Consider the following 23,086-nt stretch of genomic DNA (forward strand, 5'->3'; position numbering starts at 1 on the left):
GCTCCCTTCAGAATCTATGTAAAGAAAATATGGTGACAGGTCTTCCAATGGTATCTTGCAAAGATGGTGATTGTTCCGGATGTCTACTCGGAAAACATCATCGGGATAGTTTTGAAAAATGTGCCTCTTAGCACGCCTCAACCCCTTTAGAGCTCGTGCATAGTGATTTGTGTAGTCCACTTCCAGTTGTTTCATTCTCTGGCTACAAGTATTTCTTAACTTTCATTGATGATTTCTCCAGACGCACTTGGGTATACTTCTTAAAACTCAAGAGTGAAGTATTTAACATGTTCTTGGCCTTTAATGCCTTTGTTGAAAAACAATCTGGACATCAAATTCTTAAGCTAAGATCTGATAATGGTGGAGAATATGTTAACAACAAATTCATCAACTTTTGCACTGAGAATGGAATTCAAATGCAACATATTGTTCCATATACTCCACAACAAAATGGTGTAGTTGAAAGGAAGAATCGCACCTTAAAGGAAATGGCTAATTGTATGCTTCAATCTAAAGGACTTGGTCTTAATTTTTGGGCAGAAGCAATTAACTGTGCAAATTACATAATAAATCGCACTCCTACTAAGGTTTTAAAGAATATCACTCCAGAAGAAGCATGGAGCTCAATTAAACCAGATGTAAGTCACTTTCGTGTTTTTGGAAGTGAAGCATGGGCCCATATTCCAGATGAGAAACATAAATCTTTAGAACCTAAGAGTGAAAAATGTATTTTTGCTGGATATTCTGAAGATGTCAAAGGATATAGACTTATTCCACTTAAGTCCAAGAATGTTATCATTAGAAGAGATGTAAAGTTTGCTGAAAATATATCGGCCTACGAGCCTAGTTCAGCAGATGTGCCACCTCTCCCTATCTCTTCTACTTTTGAAAATATTTTTTCTTCAAATGATGAAAGCGAGGATGACAATCCTCCCCTACCTTCTCAGGATCCTCCTTCAGCTCCTCAACTTCCAAAATGGGTCTGTGCTACTCAGGATGCAGCAGGTGATCTTGCCGGTGATCCTACAGATCAGCGACGTACACGTTCTCAGTTTGATAGAGCCTCTTCTTTACTGGCTCAAGCTTCAGTGAATTATGATCCTGACACCTTTGCAGAAGCTTCAGGCCATCCAAATTGGGAAGCAACTATGAATGAAGAATATCATTCATTATTGGCAAATGATACATGGGATCTTGTTCCTCTACCAAAGGGACGAAAACTTGTTAGATGCAAATGGGTTTACAGAACCAAGTATGGACCAGATGGGAAAGTTGATAAACATAAAGCTTGTCTTGTTGCTAAGGGTTTTTCACAAGTTGAAGGCATTGACTACACTGAAACCTTCTCCCCTGTTGCCAAAATGAACTCTATCCGCCTTGTTCTTTCCCTTGCTGCCTCTTTCAAATGGGAAGTCCATCAGATGGATGTTAAATCTGCCTTTTTGCATGGGGACTTGCATGAAGAAATCTATATGGAACAACATATTGGCTTTATACAAACAGACTCCAGCCTTGTATGTCGGCTTAAGAAATCCCTTTATGGTCTCAAGCAAGCTCCTCGAGCTTGGTATGCCAAAATGGATAACTTTCTTTTAGAAAATGGTTTTTCTAGGTGTCATTCTAACAATACTGTCTACACCAAGAAAGTGGGCAAGTCTCTTATCATTCTTGTTCTTTATGTTGATGATCTTATCCTGACTGGTAGTGATCCCAACCTTATAAACCATGTGAAGTCTAGCCTTAAAAGGAAGTTTGAAATGACAGACTTAGGACACTTACATTATTTTCTTGGTCTTCAAGTCTTGCAATCCAAGGAAGGTATTTCCCTTTCCCAGTCCAAGTATGCCTGTGATATTCTACGCCATTTTCCCATGGAAGACTGTAAGCCAGCCCCTTCTCCCTTTCAGTCTGGAGTCAAACTTTCAGTCACTTGTACTTCTCCTGAAGCTGATGCTACCTTATATTGTCAACTTGTAGGAAAACTTTTGTATCTAACCCATACTCGTCCTGACCTTTCCTTTGTTGTTGGCCTTGTTGCTCGGTTTATGCAAAACCCACATGAAAGTCATTGGAAAGCAGCTAAAAGAATACTTCGTTATGTTCGAGGTACAGTTCAGTTTGGGATTCATTACAGTGTCGAAGCAGCTCCTCTATTGGTTGGTTTCACTGATTCCGATTGGGCTAGTGACCCTAATGATCGGAAGTCTACTGCAGGTTATGTGTTCACTCTTGGTTCAGGACCTATTACATGGGCTTGCAAGAAACAAGGTGCCATTTCTCTTTCTTCAGCAGAAGCAGAGTATCGTGGTGTCGTCGAAGCTAGTAAGGAAGCCTTGTGGCTTCGTCAGATCCTATCAGAGTTTGGCTTTCAGCAGCAGCATCCGACTACACTTTGGTATGATAATCAAAGTGCCATTCAGCTATGCAAAGATCCAGTCCAAAATCAGCGCAGCAAACACATTGAACTGCACATGCACTTCATCAGAAAGCTCATTCACAACCATGTTCTTGAAGTGCAATATTGTTCAACAGATGATCAAGTTGCAGACATCTTTACAAAGGCTCTCACAGAGGCGAAGTTTACTAAACTTCGATTTATGGTTGGAGTTCAGGAAGTTGTCACTAAGGGGGGATAGGCTCTAGTGCCTCCTTCCTTCTCCTATTGTGTCATATTTGTAAATCATTCAATCCTATCCCAAGTTGTTCTTAAGGGAGGATGTTAGGATATTCCAACACATAGGAAATAGTTAAGTATAACTTGGTCTAGTGTAGAGTTAGGTAAAGTGTGTTTCTTTACTATGTACATTTTGTAACTTACAATCCGACGGTCACGATATGTAGTGATCCGACGGTTCATTCTCTCCTAGGTGTTACCGACACTTGATCCGTGGCTTAGCACTCGATTGGTCCATGATCTCTATTTAAAGAGCATGGAGGGTCATTTGGAGGGTAACCGTTCATGAGAGAAGCTTATGTAAATTTTCATTATTTTTATTAATATATTTCCTGAAGTGGCCGCGTTGGCTCAGGCCGTGGACTGTTTCCCTCTTTGAGGGTTTTAACCACGTCAAAAATATTGGTGTATTGATCTGTGATCTGTTTGTGAGCAGTGTCCTTTGGTGTTCTGTCTGAGGAACTTACCCTGTAAATTCCTACAACTGGTTAGGTCTAAACAAACCGGTTTTAGAAAAATACATTAAATAATTTTTAATGAAACAAAACTATTTTTAAGATTTAAAACCATGAAACCAAGCCAATAGAGACAAAATATGCAAAGTTTGCTCATTTATATATCATGTAAAGGTAAATATATCAAAATGGCACCGAGTGCAATACATATCATCGACAAAATAGTAAAATACATAAGCAATGACTCAAATAGACAATTTGTTTGGTTTGCAATTTTATTGCCATAAAAAAGCCCTTTATCTCGCAGTGAATCACCACGATGAAAAGATATGGTTGTTCATTAATAATGATAAATGGTTCCCCTTCCTCCACCATGTTTGGCCTCTGAGATCATCAAAGATAGACCCTACAATGCTTTCTATATGCTTCATGAGATGGTCTTTGACGCTAATTGGAATTGGAGTAATTGAGTATGCCAATTAGACATTTCTCTATTAAACTCTCAATGTCCATGTCAGAGATAGGATCTCCACAAACAAACCAGTAATACAAATGCCATCTATGCATACAAATTTGTACACATCATGTAAACTAAACCTCAAATCCACCTTTATATATGGACAAGTGGGTCAACATGTTTTTCTTTCAAGCTCTTCATGGTCTCAAGTTAAATTGCTTCTGGTTATATGGACAGGTCAGCTCAGATTTAAAACTCTATTTCAAATCAATTTAATCTTTAGTCTATATGTCCTCTCAAACATTCCCGCATCTTGTCTTAGATCAGCCCTTAAACACGAAAGAAGGTTGGGAATATATATATATAATCATAACCACAAAAATGTTCCAAAATCATGCACCCTCTGTAATTCTGCTGCCAGGAACAGGACTAAGCATACAGTATCTATACAAGGGTTGATTATTCCTTTTCCTTCAATATTGAGCTTACCTTTTACTGTAACCAAAGTGTGAGCAATAAGAGGTGAGGTGTTCCCTTAGACGAGCTCAAAGTATTCTTTGTTACATGCTGAAAGGTGACTGCGACTATTGTTTCTAGTCTTTTCGCTGTTAGGCCCAAGGATGGTCCAGGCATGAAATCAGGTTCAACCAGTATTCTTTCTAAACTAGAGAACACATTCTGCTGGAGCGCTCTTTCTGCTGATACATTTTGCTACTTGATTGTTGTTACATGTTTACTGGAGATTATTTCTAGTCTTTTGGTTGCTTGGCCGAAGGATGATCTAGGCATGAAATCAAGTTCAACCAGAATTCATTTATAATCTGAAAAGAAACATTGTACTGGAGTGTTCTTTCTGTTGATACATTTGCTACTTGAATTTTGTTACATGATTCCTGGAGATATACTTCACTACTGGAAACAGTGCTAAATCTACAGGCTGTCTGAGATGTTGAAACAGGACTAGACACAGTGCACTTACAGCCTTTAAATTGTGAATTCTCCAAACTTACCATCCTCAATCGGTTGGAATTCAACGTGCCCTACAGGCTACCAATACCATAGTGGAACAACGGACATGAAATCAGTACATTGTCTATGTTTTGTATAGTGCAACATGCCTTCAAAAAACTTGTAATGAAGAATCCCCTGCTACCGAGTAACGTAACCATAATGTAAATTTCAACCATAGAGTGACACAGTTTTAGTTTCCATAGAAAACTTTCTTCACACCACATGCCTTCACCTTGGTCAAGGATCTTCTTGTTAGTAAAATCTGTACTAGGTAGAATGACTGATAGTTGTGCTACATCTCAGAATGCCATGTATTAAGTTACAATAAAAAAAGTGTCAAAATCCTCATCCTCTTGGCCTTCATGCTCTTCATTACATGAGGGAACGATAACACCTAAAAGGTTTTCATCTTCAGGGTTCTTCTACAAAATATACCCTCTCCAAATCATCAAAAAAATCATTACTAAATTCAGAAACTTGGAAGGGAATATGACTTACCAAACCCTTGCCTTCATGCAAGTGTATCTCATCATCACAATGTGCTTCATTTGAGACATGATGGCATGCATACTATTTAATAGAAACATGGGGTGCTACATCAAGGCCTTCGTCACACTTTTCTTCCTTGGATCTGAAATCTGATGCATATATGGTTCAGGTGATGAGAGAGAATGTTGGTCATCCTCATACAAATCATTTCCAAGCTTCCAATCATGTCAGAGATAGGATCCCCACAAACAAACCAGCAATACAAATGGTGGAGGCTGGCATGGCAGGTAACCGGCCGGTTTAGGACTGAACCGGCCAGTTTGACTACAAACCGGTCGGTTCCGTCCTAAACCGGCCAGTTAGGACCGGTTAGGGCCAAAACTTCGCCACATTGCCTTCCTGACTAGGTTTTTCAGCCAGTTCCAACCGGTGGCCTTGCTGACCGGCCAATTAGACCAGTAACCAGTTAGTTAGGCCGGTTTTAAAAACACTGCTTCAAATGTGACGTTGAGCCTTCATATGTGTATAAATATGAAGTGTATTGAGTTCATTTAGAGCATCCATGTGTGTGCAACATCTCATAGATCTCTCTCTGAAATTTGGTTGAGCTCAAGATAAGGAGGACAAAGGACTTAAGGGTTTGTTTGGGCAAGAATACACCTATGATTAGGCCGCGCTGCTACAGGAGGTAGGCCACATGCCTAAAGGTAAATCTGGTCATGATTTAAGGTGTTATTCTTCATTGTTTTGGGTCCAAATTTGAGCAAGGAATAAGGTCAAAGATCAACGCAAATTTTGGGTTGTTCTGGTGCAGTTTAGGGTGGATTACCTCATGTTTTTGAAGGTCGCAAATCCTTGTTGTAATTAGAGTGGGACGCAAGATTGTTTAGATGAGTTGTGGAGGGTTGTAAGGCCATACTCCTACAACAGTTCCATGGCACAAACAACGTAGGACAACAGCTTCTCAAGGGAGGTAAGCCGCACTCTTTTCAAGGATTGTTGTAGCATTTAGAGGTGGATGTTAGGGTGTATGTTGATGCCCTAACCAGAGTTTCATGACTATAATAGTGCACCAGTGCTCAAGTATAAGTATGAGGATGTTGGGTCATAGTTTATGACTAGATTTGGATCAGTTTATAAGCAACCTGTTGGAGCCAACTGGAAGACATTTCGGGGAGGGAAGGTGTCTTCCTAGGAGCGGATTCAGCAGTGAAGTATTGGGTGTCATAGAGCTGGTTGGAGGGCAGCGTGTTGATAACCCAAAGTAGCCGTAGAAGAGCTATCTTGAAGGACGAAGAGCAGCTAAAGGTTGGCTAAAGGACGGTGTCGGAGTGCAACACTTTGATGGACTAAAGTTGTTGCTAGCGTGGCAAATTGGAGCTCGGGAATTGGCCAACCCAGAGAGCAGTTGATGAGCCCGTGTTCATTGTAGCAGACATGACTTACAGCAGTGATAGGAGGCAGCCCTCTTGGAGTCTCGATGTGTAGTGGTCTTGATGGACTAAGGCACTACTAGTGAGCAGTATGGGTGCGACGAACCGACAGGACAAGATACGACATAGAAGTGTTGTAGCCAAGCTTTTCATTGTATCTTGTAACCATAGATTGTTGTATTACTCAGTTTGTTTAATATAACGAAGATTGGGATTATACATATTGTACAATTTTGTTTAAAACTGTGTATATTGTGCATATGTGATTTATTGCTTTATATTTCCACTGTGCAAAGTAGTTTATGGTTGAGATTCTTGGTTTGGTAGCATCAGTGATTCGAAGACTCTAACCTAGACCCAAGGTCGTGGAAATTCAACATGGTATCAGAGGGTGTCTGGGCTAGTTTGGAAGTAAGTAAATCAGAGTTGTGCGCAGCGAAGTACAGAGTAAGAGGGAGTTGGTCACATTGTGAGTGAAGGGTTCACTACAATGTCGAAGTTGCAGGCTGGTATCCGATATGAGGACATGTTGGAGGGGTTGTCCAACTATAGTCCATGGAAGGAAAGGATCAAGTTGATCTTACAAGTCAACATGATCTAATATTTTGCCGAGAAAGAGATCAAAAAGCCAACCGACCCTAAGGAGCTAGAAAGATGGGAAGATTTGGATGCAAGGGCGAGACTGATCATCCTAGATGGTGTGAGAGATGCCCTAATACCTCATTTGTCCGGAAAGAACACTACACATGAGATGTGGATGTCTCTTCATAATTTGTTCCAGAATAAGAATGAGAACCGGGTGCTTGTATTGGAGGATAATTTGAAGTCTAGTAAGACGTTAAAGGATGAAAGCGTGACCTCGTATCTGACGAGATTGTCTCAGGTCAAGGATGAGCTTGCTACCATTGGTGTGACTGTCTCAGATGGAGATATTGTAAGGATTGCCTTGAAAGGGTTCATCGAGGAATGGAAACCCTTCATCAAACGAATCGTTGCCAGGGAAACGCTGCTATATTGGGATAGGATATGGGATGACTTCATTCAGGAAGAGTTGTGAGACGAGGATCTTTAGTCGAAGCAGAAAGCTTCAGATGATGACATGGCACTTGCATCACGAATGAAGGGCAAGCAAAAGAAGGACTTGAGTAAAGTCAAGTGTTTCAACTATGGCAAGATGGGTCATTTTTCGTCAAGATGTCCAAAGAAGAAGAAGGGAGATGATGAGAAAAGAAAAGGAAAGCAGGCCACCCTCATTGCCAATAAAGCAGAGATGGATGAGCTCGCTAGAAGATTAGAAGACGAAGAGGAGGATTTTGCTATGATTTCTCATTTCTCGTAGAGTACTATCAAAGAGGATGGATGGTACGTGGACAATGGTGTGACAAAGCATATGACAGGGTCACATGATATTTTTGAGACTCTAGCTGGATGGGACTCGAAGTTGCACATGGTGTTGGGCGACAAGAGTCAGTTGGAGATCCAAGGATCGGGTGTTGTGCCATTCAGAATGGAGACAGGATGTATGATGTGGGTCCAGGATGTATTGTTTGTACCAAGACTCAGATATAATGTGCTCTTCGTCTCGATGATAGAGAAGAAGGGGTTTGAGGTCTTGTTCCATGATGGAAAGGCAATACTCAGGCTCAGAGGCTCTAAGTCCGATGGGATTGTACTCGGAGTTAGAGAGCATGGTCTCTACAGGTTGACTGCCAAGCCTGAGGATCATGGAAAGAAGCAGGGATAAGTGCAGGTTCCAAAGAAGTAGGAGCAAGTGCAGGTGCAGGCTTCAGAGGAGAAGGCACAAGTTTCCGAGAAGAAGGTACACTTTCCCAAGAAGGTCCAGGTTCCAGAGACTCAAAGGGAGTCTAGTTTGAGAGGGAGCTTGCAAATTTAGAGGGAGACTTTGCAACCCAAGAAGAGCGTGTGGTCAGTGGTGAGCAAGGGTGCTCCTACAACTACCAAGAAGGAATCATGGAAAGAGTGGAAGACGTTACAGGATAAGAAGAAGAAGCAGGTTGCTTCTGGCAGTGACAGTGACACTTCCGAGAAGGGTGTAGTTCACCATACAGGGATTGTTGCGATTGTGAGCGCCAAGAGTTGGGAAAGTGTTGCAAGCAGTGATGATGATGACGAGATACTTCCTAGTCTTGGAAGTACCTCCCTCGCTAAGAGGGAGTGTTGAATTGTGTAGCTTGGGAGGTACTCCAAGCCCTAGGGTTCAGGGTTTGGAGGACAAAGCGCCACAAGGGCAGCTTGTGGGCTTGGAACCCAAGTATGGGGTTTTGGCACCCATCATGTTTTTGGGGCAAAACCATGATGGATTCACGGCATGTGATGGATGAGGATGATAGTGCTCGGAAAGACAATTCCAACACATCGAAAATCGTCCGAATCCGAGTTGTCGTTAGAGAGATATGAATTTTTTAAGTTGACATAATTAATTTAGTTGTCAAGTAGGCTGACTTGATAAGTGTCACTTCAAATGTGACATTGAGCCTTCATATGTGTATAAATATGAAGTGTATTGAGGCCATTTAGAGCATCCATGTGTGTGCAACATCTCATAGATCTCTCTCTGAAATTTGGTCGAGATCAAGAGAAGGAGGACAAAGGACTTAAGGGTTTGTTTGGGCAAGAATACACCTATGATTAGGCTGAGCTGCTACAGGAGGTAGGCCGTAGGCCTAAAGGTAAATCTAGGCATGATTTAAGGGGTTATTCTTCAATGTTTTGGGTCCGAATTTGAGCAAGGAATAAGGTCAAAGATCAGCTTAAATTTTGGGTTGTTCTAGTGCAGTTTAGGGTGGATTACCCCATGTTTTTTAAGGTCGCAAATCCCTATTGTAATTACAATGGGATGTAAGATTGTTTGGATGAGTTGTGGATGGTTATAAGGCCATACTCCTACAACAGTTCCATGGCACAAACAGCGTAGGATAGCAACTTCTCAAGAGAGGTAAGTCGCACTCTTTTCAAGGACTGTTGCAGCGTTTAGAGGTGGTTGTTATGGTGTATGTTGATGCCCTAACCAGAGTTGCAGGGCTGCAATAGTGCACCAATGCTCAAGTATAAGTATGAGGATGTTGGGTCATATTTTATGACCAGACTTGGATCAGTTTATAAGCAGCGTGTTGGAGCCAACTGGAAGACATTCTGGGGAGGGAAGGTGTCTTCCTAAGAGCAGGTTCAGCAATGAAGTATTGGGTGTCATAGAGTTGGTTGGAGGGCAATGTGTTGCCCAAAGTAGCCCATAGAAGAGCTAACTTGAAGGACGAAGAGTAGTTGAGAGTTGGGTGAAGGACGATGTCGAAGTTCAATGCTTTGATGGACTAATGTTGTTGCTAGTGTGGCAGATTGGAGCTCGGGAATTGCCAACCCAGAGAGCAGTTGATGAGCCTCTGTTCATTGTAGTAGACGTGACTTACAACAGTGATAGGAGGCAGCGCTTCTGGAGTCTCGATATGTAGTGGCCTTGATGGACTAGGCACTACTAGTGAGCAGTACAGGTGCGATGGACCGGCAAGACAAGGTACGACATAGAAGTGTTGCAGCCAAGTTTGTCATTGTGTCTTGTAACCATAGAATGTTGTATTACTTAGTTTGTTTAATATAACGAAGATTGGGAATGTACATATTGTACAATATTGTTTAAAATTGTGTATATTGTGCATATGTGATTTACTACTTTATATTTCCATTGTGCAAAGTAGTTTATGGTTGAGATTCTTGGTTTGGTAGTGTCAGTGATTCTAAGACTCTAACCTAGACCCAAGGTCGTGGAAATTCAACATTTTCATCATGACATATTTCTGTAGGTATCAACATCCTGCATACATGTTAACACATCTCCCAAAGATATCCATTGTTCAAGGTCTTCATCTTTTCCATCAGAGTCTTCATATCTTTCCGAGAGATTTTCTAGTCAAGTCTTCTTGATCTTTTGGATGTTGATTGTCTTCATCAGGGTTGCATATCTCCCGATCTCTTCCTTCCTCACAAATTTCATTCCTAGTAGCTTTCAATCAGAGTTTCTTCATTGTAGTCGACCACCTTATACTTCATATGAGGACATATTATGTTGATCTCATCCAGTGTGACTTATGTCTTCCTGCATCCTTTCAGAGGAAGAGATCATTTTTCTCTTGATCATGCTTCTTAAGTTATAAGCAATGATTCATGTTACCTGCAACCATATGACATGACATTATAATATTAAACACAAGCATACATACCTTATTTTACCTTCAGGTCATCGAGGCTTCTTCCAACAGCTTCCTTGATTAAAAAGATCTTCAATCCCTTGATCTGCTTCATGTCATCATATCATTATCCATGAACTCCATAAGTTGGAGTTCCTATTGAAACACTTGCTTCATTCCTAAATCAGTGAATCTTCTAGTGAAGATTCTATTAGAGAATCTTGAGGATCTTAAAGATCCCTATTTAGCAGATGTTTCCCTTTTTATGCATGATGAGTCTTCTTCAAATGTTTGAGTTATGTAAAGTTGTTGCCTACAGCTTGCCTTCTTTCATAGAAACCTTAAGTTGTTGACAAAGGTATCTTACTTATCCTTGTGAATCTAGTCACCCTCGTGATGATGTCACGAGATCTTGTTTCTAATGCTTTCATGATGCTACAATGCATCTTAATCTTATGGTCATATCTAAAGATTTAGGAACTTATGGTAGGACCCCTTCTTGTGAGAGATTTGTTGATCCCTCTTTCTTTCCAGCGATATGAGATTATATTCACATTCTTTCCGTAGCATTGAATCTTACATTGTCTTCCTCTATCTAGCATAGAGACCACATATTGTTGAATGAGTTAACCTTCTTCTTATCATCTTTCCTAGATGTCCCAATTGAGATCTCATGAAGATATTCCTTTGTTCTTAGATACCATTGCTATTGTGTGGGTCTAAGTGATGCGACTTTCTTTACTATATTTTCAGAGTATATTTTCTAGCATTTCATATATCTCTTTATGTCTCCTCTTCTGCTACATAGGCATGGGAGGACCTTTGAGTGATTTCATATGAATCCTATTAGTCTCTTGATGCATTTTTTACCTTCAGAGACCTTTCCATAAACATCAATGACTTCTCTTTTCTATGAGGATTATGACAATCCTCCTTGTTCTATGCAAGGAACTTTTTCATGAGGACTATGACTTTCCTCCAGTATTTCTATTTCCTTGCAAAACAAAGTCATTAGACCAAAAATTGATTAAACATGAAAGATACTTACTTGGCATGTGAAGAGGAGATCTTCACCTTGATGCTTCCTTTGCTTGAGCTGCCCATCACTAGTATCCTTTTATCAAGACTTCCTTGGAGACCTTCTAGCACCACGACATTAGTGATATTGACATTACTGAAATTGCTTTGTGACCTTGAGATCATTTTGACTCCTAATTCATCTTTAAGGTATTTGAGCATATTGTTGATATGCTAGTGATATTGCTATCCCACAAGTGGAATTTATCACACTCAGTATTCCTCAGAGTGCATCAACAAACACCTACATCGAGAATTATCCAAACTATGATAGTGATATAGGGAGACTTATTGTTCTGATCTGAGCATCATGTTGTTCAAGATCTAAGACTATGACAAGTATATTGTTATGACACTTTATCAAGACAGTGATGTCTTTGTCTAGAGAGGCACTATATAGAGAGATTGTCTACCTTCTTTTCCTGAGTTTCTGAAAGTATAATTTATGCTAAGACAGAGAAGAAATGTCTCCTTATATCGAGGACTTGTATGGAGTTACCCAAATGATGGAATTTTACCCAAGATCCTCAATAACTAGGCATCGTGAATAGTATTGAGATCATCATGCTTGCTTCATCGAACTGTATTTCATTATGGAGAATATTTGAATAACCATTTCGTCAAACTGTGGATATAGTTTTGCTGAGTAGACATATCTGTAAGTGAGGATATGTGCATAAGTCGAGATAGAGTGAAACCTTGTTAGGTCCGCACTAAGATATGTCATCCAATTATAAAGGTCCGCATTGTAGTCACAAGATCATGTAGTATTGTTGAGATTGTCAGACCGAGATCTTCACTGTAATTTTGAAATAGTGCCAAGAGGGAGACTGTGATTTCACAGCGAGATCATATCACCTGAATTAGCACCAAATTCCTTTATATGACTTGATCCGAGAGGGTTGACCGTCTTTGTGAAATGTATGTCGAGATGATAATGCCATAAGAGGATTGATCCTTACATTAGGTGTCCTAATATCATTGTATTGATTGCCCTTGACTAAATCATAGCTCCGATGCCATGTTGAGAATTTAAGGGCATTTTATTTATTACAGATTCTCTTACTTGATTACTACTTGTGTACATCTTCTTATATTGTCTTAGAGCCTTATTATTGTGTGTGTTCAGTACATCAAATAGCAAACCAAAACAATAAGACAGTGATAAAATGTTTAGGCTTTCAAGCCAGGGCTAAAACCTCCCCTCTTGAGAGGAAAACCCTTCAATCTCTTCTTATAGATGTTTAGTTGACGAATACCAAGACCCTTGACAAAATTTGACTCAAGATTACCTCCAAGCTATTTGTCACTATCCCCTACACTATTCGGCTTTCAATCCACATTCTATAGACTTGATGTCACTATATTCCTTCAGTTCTCAGTCCCCTTGTACCTTCACTATCTAGTCACAATTCTCGACTCCTTCGTCGACTGCCACAGCTCTTTGCTCAGGAACACGTTACTTTGTTCATGTCACTATCTTGAGACAGTCCTTCATGCTCTTCGTTGTTATGATAATGATAGGACAGGCCGCCACCGAGAGCTATAACGAGAGCAGTCACTGTGCATATATATATAGTCCTTCGAGAGTTATGTTCAGACTTCCGAGAGTTATCAAAGTGTATAGATATAGACCTCTGAGAGTTCTGTCTAGACTTCCTAAAGCTTGACACGATGTATATGTATAGTAGGCAGACTTCACCGAGATATTACCCTTAATCACTGTGTATGCATATCTTCTTCGCTGACTGTATTATGAATGATCCGAAGACTTGTTTATTTGACACAACGTCACTCCTTATATATACATATAGATCAACGATGGCACATTAGGCCGACATATCATCAAGGAGATCACTATCTTTTATTTAGCCGACTTGCACGAGGATAGTGACACTTGCTCTTGGAGCGTAGACCTTTGATCTTATGATTTTTATAATACTTATGATGAGACATAAAATCCTAAAGACATCAGGAAGAAGTCTTTGACCTATGGTAAACACATCTTGCTCGTGAAACCCATGATGCAAGGAATAATAATAATTTGTTTCTTCTTTTACAGAATATCATAATAATGAAAATTGAACCTACTTACATTTCCTTCTGGGCTAATGGTTAGCAAGTAAGCCTGATGGCACCTAAAGAGGCTTAAAGCTTGAGTCCATCTTATTCCCACTTGGATAGATTGCCCTGGTCAGGAATCTAGTCTGTGGCATTGCAGTGCCTAAATTATTGAGAGACCAATTGATAGATTTCCCTAGTCAGGAATATAGTCAGTGGCATTACGATCCCTAAATTGTTGAGAGACCAATGGATAGATTGCCCTGGTCAGGAATCTAGTCCATGGCAATGTTGTGCCTAAAAATTCTTCATGGTTCATATAGTTGATATCTTCCTTGTACTTGTATATGATGAATACCTCCCTAGTAAGAGGGAGTGTTGGAAATTGTAACTAGGTTTGGTCTTCATTAAATGTATTTGAGTCATCTTGTAATGTACATATCAAAAGAATAAAGAAAAGACTTATTATTATTATTGTGACTTATTAAAGCATGGGTTTCATGCTTGGGTCACCATGTTTTAGTTCAAAATCCCCATTGAGGACTTCTAGGATTTATTCGGAGTCAATAGAGTCATTGTACTTTTAAAGAGACCCTTTTTGGGATTTTCAATTGTGTAAAAAGGTTAAGTATTGCGTCAAGTATGAATTTTGTTGTCTCCACACCAAGTCGGCCTTAAGATGATCAAGTTGGCCTCAAAGGAGGCTATTCGACCTCACCAAAGGGCTATAAATGAAGTCATTCAAATTCCATTTGAAGCACTCACTCTCACAAGCAAGTTCGATCTCTCTTGAAGCCGAAAGAAGTGCAAGATAGAAGAAGAAGGAGAAGGAAGTTTGAGTTTGGTCTAGGAGGAGAAAGGAAAAATCAAATCTTTGGTGCAACTATCTCTCTCTCTCGTGCCCTAGTTTGGAAGATCGAAGTTCTCTTATTGATGTTGTAGCCAATTGCCGTATGATGCCATAACCAGTTGTCATGTTGATGTCGTAGCCAGTTGTCATGTGATGTTGTCACCTCAAGAAGTTGTATTGGGTCAAGATCGAAGGTTCTAAGTGAAGATCAAAGTCTCTAAGACAAGATCGAAGTTGTTGGGTCAAAGAAAGTGTTGCCGATGTTGCTACTGCTGCTGCTAGGTCAAGAAGGATCATCTGCAAGTAAGGAAGAAGGTTGACTTGGTGTGGAGGAAAGTTTGTGTCAAGGTCAAGAGTCTTAGAATATCTCCATAAAAACTATCTAAGGAAGAACTATTGATTGGATTTTACCCTAGAGAGGGGTTTTGCCCTGGCTGTGATCCTACATCTGGTGTCTATTGTTTTATGTGTTATTGCTTTGGTAATTGCTTGATGAACTAAAAGAAAGAATGTATAAAGAAACCTAATAACAAATCAAGAACATCACAAGTAATTATCAAGAATAAGAAAATATTTCTGCCTTTCTAATTTTCTGACATAAAGGAGGTGGCTCCATGAAGTCCCTAGAATTTTTGCCTTTATAGACCAACTTCTGTTGAAGAAATTTATAGTATGCTAACCTTAAAGCAGGGATTAGACCCTAAGTAAAACCTTTGGAAAACTTACAAAAGGAGGTGTTGGTCTTGAAAGAGAGTTTAAACCCTAGAAAAGAAGCATCAACCTTAAATAATGGTTTAAACCCTAAGAAAACCTAAAAAGAGAGACGATCCTAAAACCCTAGTTCTGCAGTCACAAAATAAACCCTAAATGAAGCCACTAGTGAAAAACTTTGCACAACCGCTAAATTGCGTGGGAGGGTTGACACATGCTTTGATATCGTGTTCAAATTCATTGTTTGGGGGGCGAGGGGGGTTGGTGTCGCAAGAGAGAGAGAGAGGAGGACCAAATGGAACCAACCACTAGAACCCTAATGCAATAAAGAGAATAAACCAAACTATGGAAACATAACCCTAGAGATAGAGAGACATAACTAAAGAGAGGTGGTGGTGCACTTAGGCATAACACTTAATTATTAGAGATTTAAAAGAGTCCACTTACATGAATATTACAAAAAGAGTTGGTTAATATAACACAACTCAAGGGGTGGGATGCTTTCCCCAATAAGGGTTATAATTCTATGTTGACTAGGTCAACCTTAAACAAACATAAATATTAAAAATCATACAATATAGGGTTGATTGTGACCAAAAAAGAAGATTACACCATTCTCAATACCTCAACAAATGTTTGCAGAAGATCAAGTTTGCATTCTAGAAGCAAGAGCTTTCATGTGACTAGCCCTCAATCAAAAAGTACCTACATGGGGCTTCATGCAAAAGAAAAGTTGGGATGATCCAAGTAGATGTCCACTGTGCAAATCATCTAAAGAAAACATCTCCCATATACTTATTTATTGTTATTATACTTAATCAATGTGGAAGGCATTAAAGGTGCATTTAGAATTAATTAATGCATTGGGAAAGGGGTGTCAGTAAAGGATTCTCTTAGATTCTAGTGTGAAAATCCTCAAACCAAACCATTCAAAGCACTGCCCCTCATCACAGCCTATCCAAGCATACAGGGGATCCAAAGCCTCCTAGATTAATAAGAAAAGAAATCACTGATAGAACAAGGGCATGGGCTTACCTCAATGGCACTGCTCGAGGACTACCATCCTTTGGGGTTGCTGGAGGAATTTTATACTATTTTAAGTCCACTTTCCAGAAATACAAAGCTCTGCATGGAAATACAAATAACATGGCAGAACTAATAGCTTTAAAATGGGGTAGTATTCTTAGATGTAGAGAAAGGAATTCACAAATTACAGGTGATGAATGACTACATAGTTATTATTGATTGGATGACAAGTTTATCTTCTATGAGGAATTTTCACTTGAGGTCCATCTTTGTTGAGATCAGCAATATCAAAAACTCAATAAATGAAGTTCCTTTCTTTCTTGCATCACTGATGCTTTATATAAATTGGGTGTGCAGATGGATCCCGATACTTGGCATATCTAGGCTTCATCAATGAGTGCTGAGTGAATTTGATCCAAGAACCCTTTCATATGAGATCTCTTTTACTTTGCAGATATGTTACCGTTGTGGCTATTTTTCCTATTTTTTATCAAAAAATGCATCGACATGCTGGCTGGTCAGAGTTAATGATACAATTTTGGTCACCTTAAAAATGTAATGGTATGTGAAAGGACTTTTATTGAACAGTCTGTGACTTGATTCAGAACAATATGGTCCACATTTAAAGACCAAATGGAATCAACCACTAGAACCCTAATGCAATAAAGAGAATAAACCAAACTATGGCAACATAACCCTAGAGATAGAGAGACATAAGTGATTTGGAGAGAGACATAACTAAAGAGAGGTGGTGGTGCCCTTAGGCATAGCACTTAATTATTAGAGATTTAAAAGAGTCCACTTATATGAATCTTACAAGAAAGAGTTGGTAAATATAATACACAACTCAAGGGGTGGGATGCTTTCCCCAAGAAGGGTTATAATTCTATGTTGACAAGGTCAACCTTAAACAAACGTAAATATTAAAAATCATACAATATAGGGTTGATTGTGACCAAAAAAGAAGATTACACCATTCTCAATACCTCAACAAATGTTTGCAGAAGATCAAGTTTGCATTCTAGAAGCAAGAGCTTTCATGTGACTAGCCCTCAATCAAAAAGTACCTACATGGGACTTCATGCAAAAGAAAAGATGGGATGATCCAAGTAGATGTCCACTGTGCAAATCATCCAAGGAAAACATCTCCCATATACTTATTTATTGCTATTATACTTAATCAATGTGGAAGGCATTAAAGGTGCATTTAGAATTAATTAACACATTGGGAAAGGGGACTCGGTAAAGGATTCTCTTAGATTCTAGTGTGAAAATCCTCAAGCCAAACCATTCAAAGCACTGCCCCTCATCAGAGCCTATCCAAGCAGACAGAGGATCCAAAGCCTCCTAGATTAATAAGAAAAGAAATCATTGATAGAACAAGGGCATGAGCTTACCTCAATGGCACTGCTCGAGGACTACCATCCTTTGGGGTTGCTGGAGGAATTTTATACTATTTTAAGTCCACTTTCCAGAAATACAAAGCTCTGCATGGAAATACAAATAACATGGCAGAACTAATAGCTTTAAAATGGGTAGTATTCTTAGATGTAGAGAAAGGAATTCACAAATTACAGGTGATGAATGACTACATAGTTGTTATTGATTGTATGACAAGTTTATCCTCTATGAGGAATTTTCACTTGAGGCCCGTCTTTGTTGAGATCAGCAATATCAAAAACTCAATAAATGAAGTTCCTTTCTTTCTTACATCGCTGATGCTTTATAAAAATTGGGTGTGCAGATGGATCCCGATACTTGGCATATCTAGGCTTTATCAATGAGTGCTGAGTGAATTTGATCCAAGAACCCTTTCATATGAGATCTCTTTTACTTTGCAGATATGTTACCGTTGTGGCTATTTTTCCTATTTTTTATCAAAAAATGCATCGACATGCTGGCTGGTCAGAGTTAGTGATACAATTTTGGTCACCTTAAAAATGTAATGGTATGTAAATGGACTTTTATTGAACAGTCTGTGACTTGATTCAGAACAATATGGTCCACCTTTAAAGACCAAGAAAGTTTGATATAGCTAAATGATGTATGCTGTTATGCAACATAATGTCTTGTCTTTTATAAAAAGTAGCAGGAAGAAATCGATGATGCCGAAGGCATCTACAGAGTGTAATTTCAGTTATTACTTAAAGAAATCACAACTTTTTTCTAGGAAAACATAACGGGAGATCAAATTTTCATACAAGAAAATAACTAACATAAAAAATTACCTTCAGCAAAGTGGATCTTCATCACTAACATTTAAGTAATCGCTGTTGAGTTTACGGCCAATTGATATATATTGTCTAAAATTTAACTTTCAATTTGCAGTGAAATGGCTGCAATTACAGAACTCGCTTGTAGAAACCAACATCGTTTGTTCAACAGACCAGTATTGTACTTTGTTATGATGTGTTACTAATTATGTAAGATGTAAAATAATTTGATTTATGTTATTAATTGCTTGCAAGTCAATCTCTAAACCTTACATCAAAAGGCAATTGAACAAATATAATCAATTTGTAATTAATTGAAGACATGTAATGTGTCTAAAAGCAAACATTATTCAACGTTGCTCTAAAGAGAATTTAGCCAACGATAATCTACATAGTTTGCAGGAAGAGAGTGAAATAAAGGAGAATCTCTAAGGCTGACACTAGTCTTGGTCGATATATGGCTACCTATTATTTGATATACTTTGTACCTGTTTATGGATGAAAGAGGTAATTTCTCCATTCCTTTCTTGATCAAGTGTTTTATTTATTAATTTCTCCATTGAGAGTCTTGACTCTTTAGTTAGGGAAACTATTTTGAGAGAGCTGCAAGTACAAATTTCGTCAAAACATTTTGATCTGTCTATTTTCCTGGCATATATTTGTTTAAATTGACATGGAAGCTACTTATAACATTACTATTAAAGCCTTATATTTTAGCAAGAAGCATCATGGATAAATCGATACTGAGAGATATGCATGTGATCAATGAGAGGTTATTAACTCAGAATGTTCCTAACCTTTAGGAAATATAACTATATTATAGTTTGTCTGACAAACCATAAGTATCTAAGCTCAAGTAGAAACAACATTGAGTTTACAAATGTTCAAAGAAAAAGTAAGAAATCACATAAATTAAGTAGAATAATCCATGCATCGTTTACTTTATAAGCTCACTAATCCAAAGATCCAATGTTAATTTTGCCAACTCGGTAGTACCTTTTAAGTTCCCACATTTGGTGCACTCACAGACACAGGTGGACCATAAGAATATCGCCATTGGTCACATGCAGAACATCTATCAATATTGACAGGATTCTCTAATGTACATGTTTTACATGACCACATTTGCAACTTCTCTCTTGATTTCTCAGAACCACAAGCTCCACAAACCAATGCCAATGGCTATGACAAGAAACCCAAACACAAAGACAGTCAAAACACAATTTTAGACCAAAAGAACGTAAATAAAGAATTAAATAAATTCAATGGAAAAATAAAGAAAATTAGCATACATAAGAATAATATGAACGATACATATAAATGTTGTATATGCATTGGCATTGACAGCAATGGCATTAAAGACAAATCTAGATTTCTACCATCATTCACCAAGAAGGTGCACTGACAAAACAACTTATATAAATGGAATTGGGAACTTCCTACAACTATAATAATTTCATACAAGAAGACTAACACTGTGTTGCACACTTTTTGTCAATGTTACAGCGAAGCAAATATGCCAAAAAAAATTCGAAGGATCGGATCATCAGTCATCAGTTCATTCAGTCCTTGTAAACCCATTCTAAAAATTTATAATGTAAATGATGCTAGTAAGACTGTGTATGTATGTAACAACCTAGGTAAGCCTATTATTTTGACAAGAGTTTCATTTTAGCAGGTTTTTCATCTCACTGACTCATCTGTATTTCTAAACATGGATAGTCGGCAGATTTTGCCCTCCAACCGCACTCCAAAGCTAGAGTGGAATTCTTCGTCAAAGTCCTAGGTGAGTCCTAGTGTTTTAGTCGAGTCTTATGTAAAAGTGGTTTGGGAATACTTTAAGCTAGTTAGCTAAATTATTTTATTACAAATCACTTGGTCTACGAGATCATATTGTGTCGCAGAATTGAGTATGTAATTTGAAGGTATATACCGAACGGGTGTTCCCCATTTGAGGGTTGAAAATGTAATTATCTTATGTAAAAAATATTTTAGTGCATGGTCCCTCATACTTAGAAATCATGGCTAAAATATTAGAGGGTGGAAAAATTATTAATCCCCTCAAGTGTCAATCAATTAAATTTTCTAGCAAAAAAAAATTAAAATCATAAGCCAGAAATTTAATTAATTAAAGTCTTAGAGAAATTAGATTCTCCAACTGGAAAAATTCGTGGGTGTCAAAGAAATTAATTTTTGGAGGTCCCACACTAAGGGAATATTATGAATTTTAAGAAAAATTGGACCATTGAATCTTGGTGGTTAAGTTAAGATCAATTTTTTGAGAAAATTGGCTCAAAATAATTAATTTTGAGCTAATAAATAATGGGTTTAATGAGAAATTCGAAAATTCTTCAAAAATTAAATATTTTCGACAGTGGCGATTAAAAGATAATCAAATATTTTTCCACGGCCGAGAGAATTTTGACGAGGATCAAGCCAACTAGCCGTTATTTTTCTACTTGGAGGATTTATCTACAAATTAAGAATCATTTGTGTCTCAAGCCCTCTGATGTTTGGCTAAGAAAATTCTACAAAAAATCTGATGTAACACTATTGTCCCGCTAGGAATGTTTTTTTGAATCATAATAAAGACGTTGTGGTGCAGTTCATGGTGTTTATTGTCTGCTAATTTGTGGTATGTGCTGGGTACAGGCATTCTTATATTGTGCTTGAAATTTTAAAAGTTTATTTATTCATTAGATGGTGATAGGAACATTATATTGGCAGATTTTGGGTCTATCCTAGGTGATCTGATTTGCCACATGTCTAACAAGTTTTCTTGAAGAAAATATGTAGTGTTTGTAGGTTCCCCAATCCTTGGGCTGACTTTGTTTGGACTTCAAATATTTTTATGGTTTATCTCAGTGTTGATAACATCGGAAATATATCGGCGATATTCACTAATATCGCAATATTTTCGGCAAAACGATATATTGTCAAATAAATATCGCGATATTTTTGGCAAAACGATATATTGTCAAATAAATATCGCGATATTTTCAAAATATCGCAATATTTTGAAAATATTGGCAAAATATCGTCATATTCTGAAAATATCGGCTATGTTCAAAAATCTGAATAGTAAAAAAAAACAAAACAAAAACAAACAAACAAACAAAACAAAACAAACATTGATTACTTATGCTTGTCGATATTTGCTGATATTTTCGTCAATATGGCCGATAAGATGTTTTCTGGACCCTCGTCGATACTTTGTCGATACCGATATTATCAACACTGGTTTATCTAACTTCGCTAAGGTTGTAACTTGCATTTATTTTCCAAAGTATACTTAGCCATTTATCAAAAAATCTCTAAAAAAATTATTTCTCAAAATTCTTTTTAAAAGCATTGTATATTTGTATATTTGTAAATAAATTTGTATAATATATTTTGTAATTTATTTTTTCTAACTGGGGTTTTGGGGTTCTGAGATTTTTGTATATATTGGGGTTTTGGGGTTCTGAGATTTTTGTATATATTGGGGTTTTGGGTATTTGTAAATTCATTTGTGCAGGTTAGATCAAGTGAGAAGAGTTGGATTAGAGCTAGATCTAGGCCCTTGAGAGTAATATCTAGTCTCCAAAATTTTTGCAGGGCTAGCTACTGAAGAAAATTTGAAGCAAATTGCAGATTTGAAGCAAATTAATTTTTTGGAGCAAGGGTTTAAAAGTTTTAGGGCTCCTGGGCCCAGATCCACCCTCTCCAAGGCTAGTGTCTTCCTCTCCTAGCCCTGCGTCAGCCTTTGTGGCCCCAACGTCACCCTTTGAGGGCCCAGCGTCATCTTTTTGGACCTCCTAGGCTAGGTCACAAGCCTCTAAGGCCTCGGCCTACCCTCCTTCCCTTGGTTGCAGGCCTTGCGGGCCTCTTCTAACCCTCGACCCTCCTCTTCCTCTCGACCTTCCTCCCCTCCCCTCCTTCCTCCCCCGCTAGCCTCCTTCCCCTCTCGAATCCCTTCGTCCTCCCTCTTCCTCCAAGTCGTAGCCCTCCAAAGGGCTTACAGCTCCCCTTTTCAGCCTCAAACCCTAGGTAGTGAACCTTGTGCGACCCACGGCAACCCTTTAGGACTTTCCCCAAGTCGTTAATCTTTCTAAGCCCTCCTCCCTCTAGCGCTGACCCTTCTAGCCCTCTCTCTCCTCAACGCTGGCCATATTGGGCCTAGCATTGCCCCTTTTTTAGCCCTAGTTTGATCTCTGCCCATCTCTTATTTTTTTGGACTAAATACTTGGTGTGTTTTGCAGAGAAAATTGGCTCAAAATTTGTGTTTTCAAGTGGCATAATCATTGGATGAATTTTTGGCATTTTGGGCAAGTTATTTTCAAGGCCTTGGGCCAAGGGTTTGCTCTCTAAACCCTCACTTTGTCACTGTTTTGCTTCAGTCGTCATATTCATTTCATAACAATGAACTAAATGCCACACCAATAAATTTT

General features: G+C 38.5%; 1 protein-coding gene across 1 annotated transcript in view; it reads right to left on the reverse strand.

Moving 5' to 3' along the window:
- Positions 1-19,508: 19,508 nt before the first annotated feature.
- LOC149259687 (zinc ion binding protein) overlaps positions 19,509-23,086 on the reverse strand; it is a 68,095-nt gene continuing 64,517 nt past the window's right edge. The window contains exon 4 of the mRNA XM_089418945.1: positions 19,509-19,838. Within this exon, the coding sequence (XP_089275071.1) occupies positions 19,656-19,838 (183 nt within the window). The 3' untranslated portion in view covers positions 19,509-19,655. The remainder of the gene's footprint in view (positions 19,839-23,086) is intronic.

Source organism: Pinus tabuliformis, chromosome 6 (genome assembly GCF_031772625.1).
Source record: "Pinus tabuliformis cultivar Carrire ecotype Pingquan chromosome 6, CPIR1, whole genome shotgun sequence".
In the NCBI taxonomy this organism is placed as follows: Eukaryota; Viridiplantae; Streptophyta; class Pinopsida; order Pinales; family Pinaceae; genus Pinus; species Pinus tabuliformis.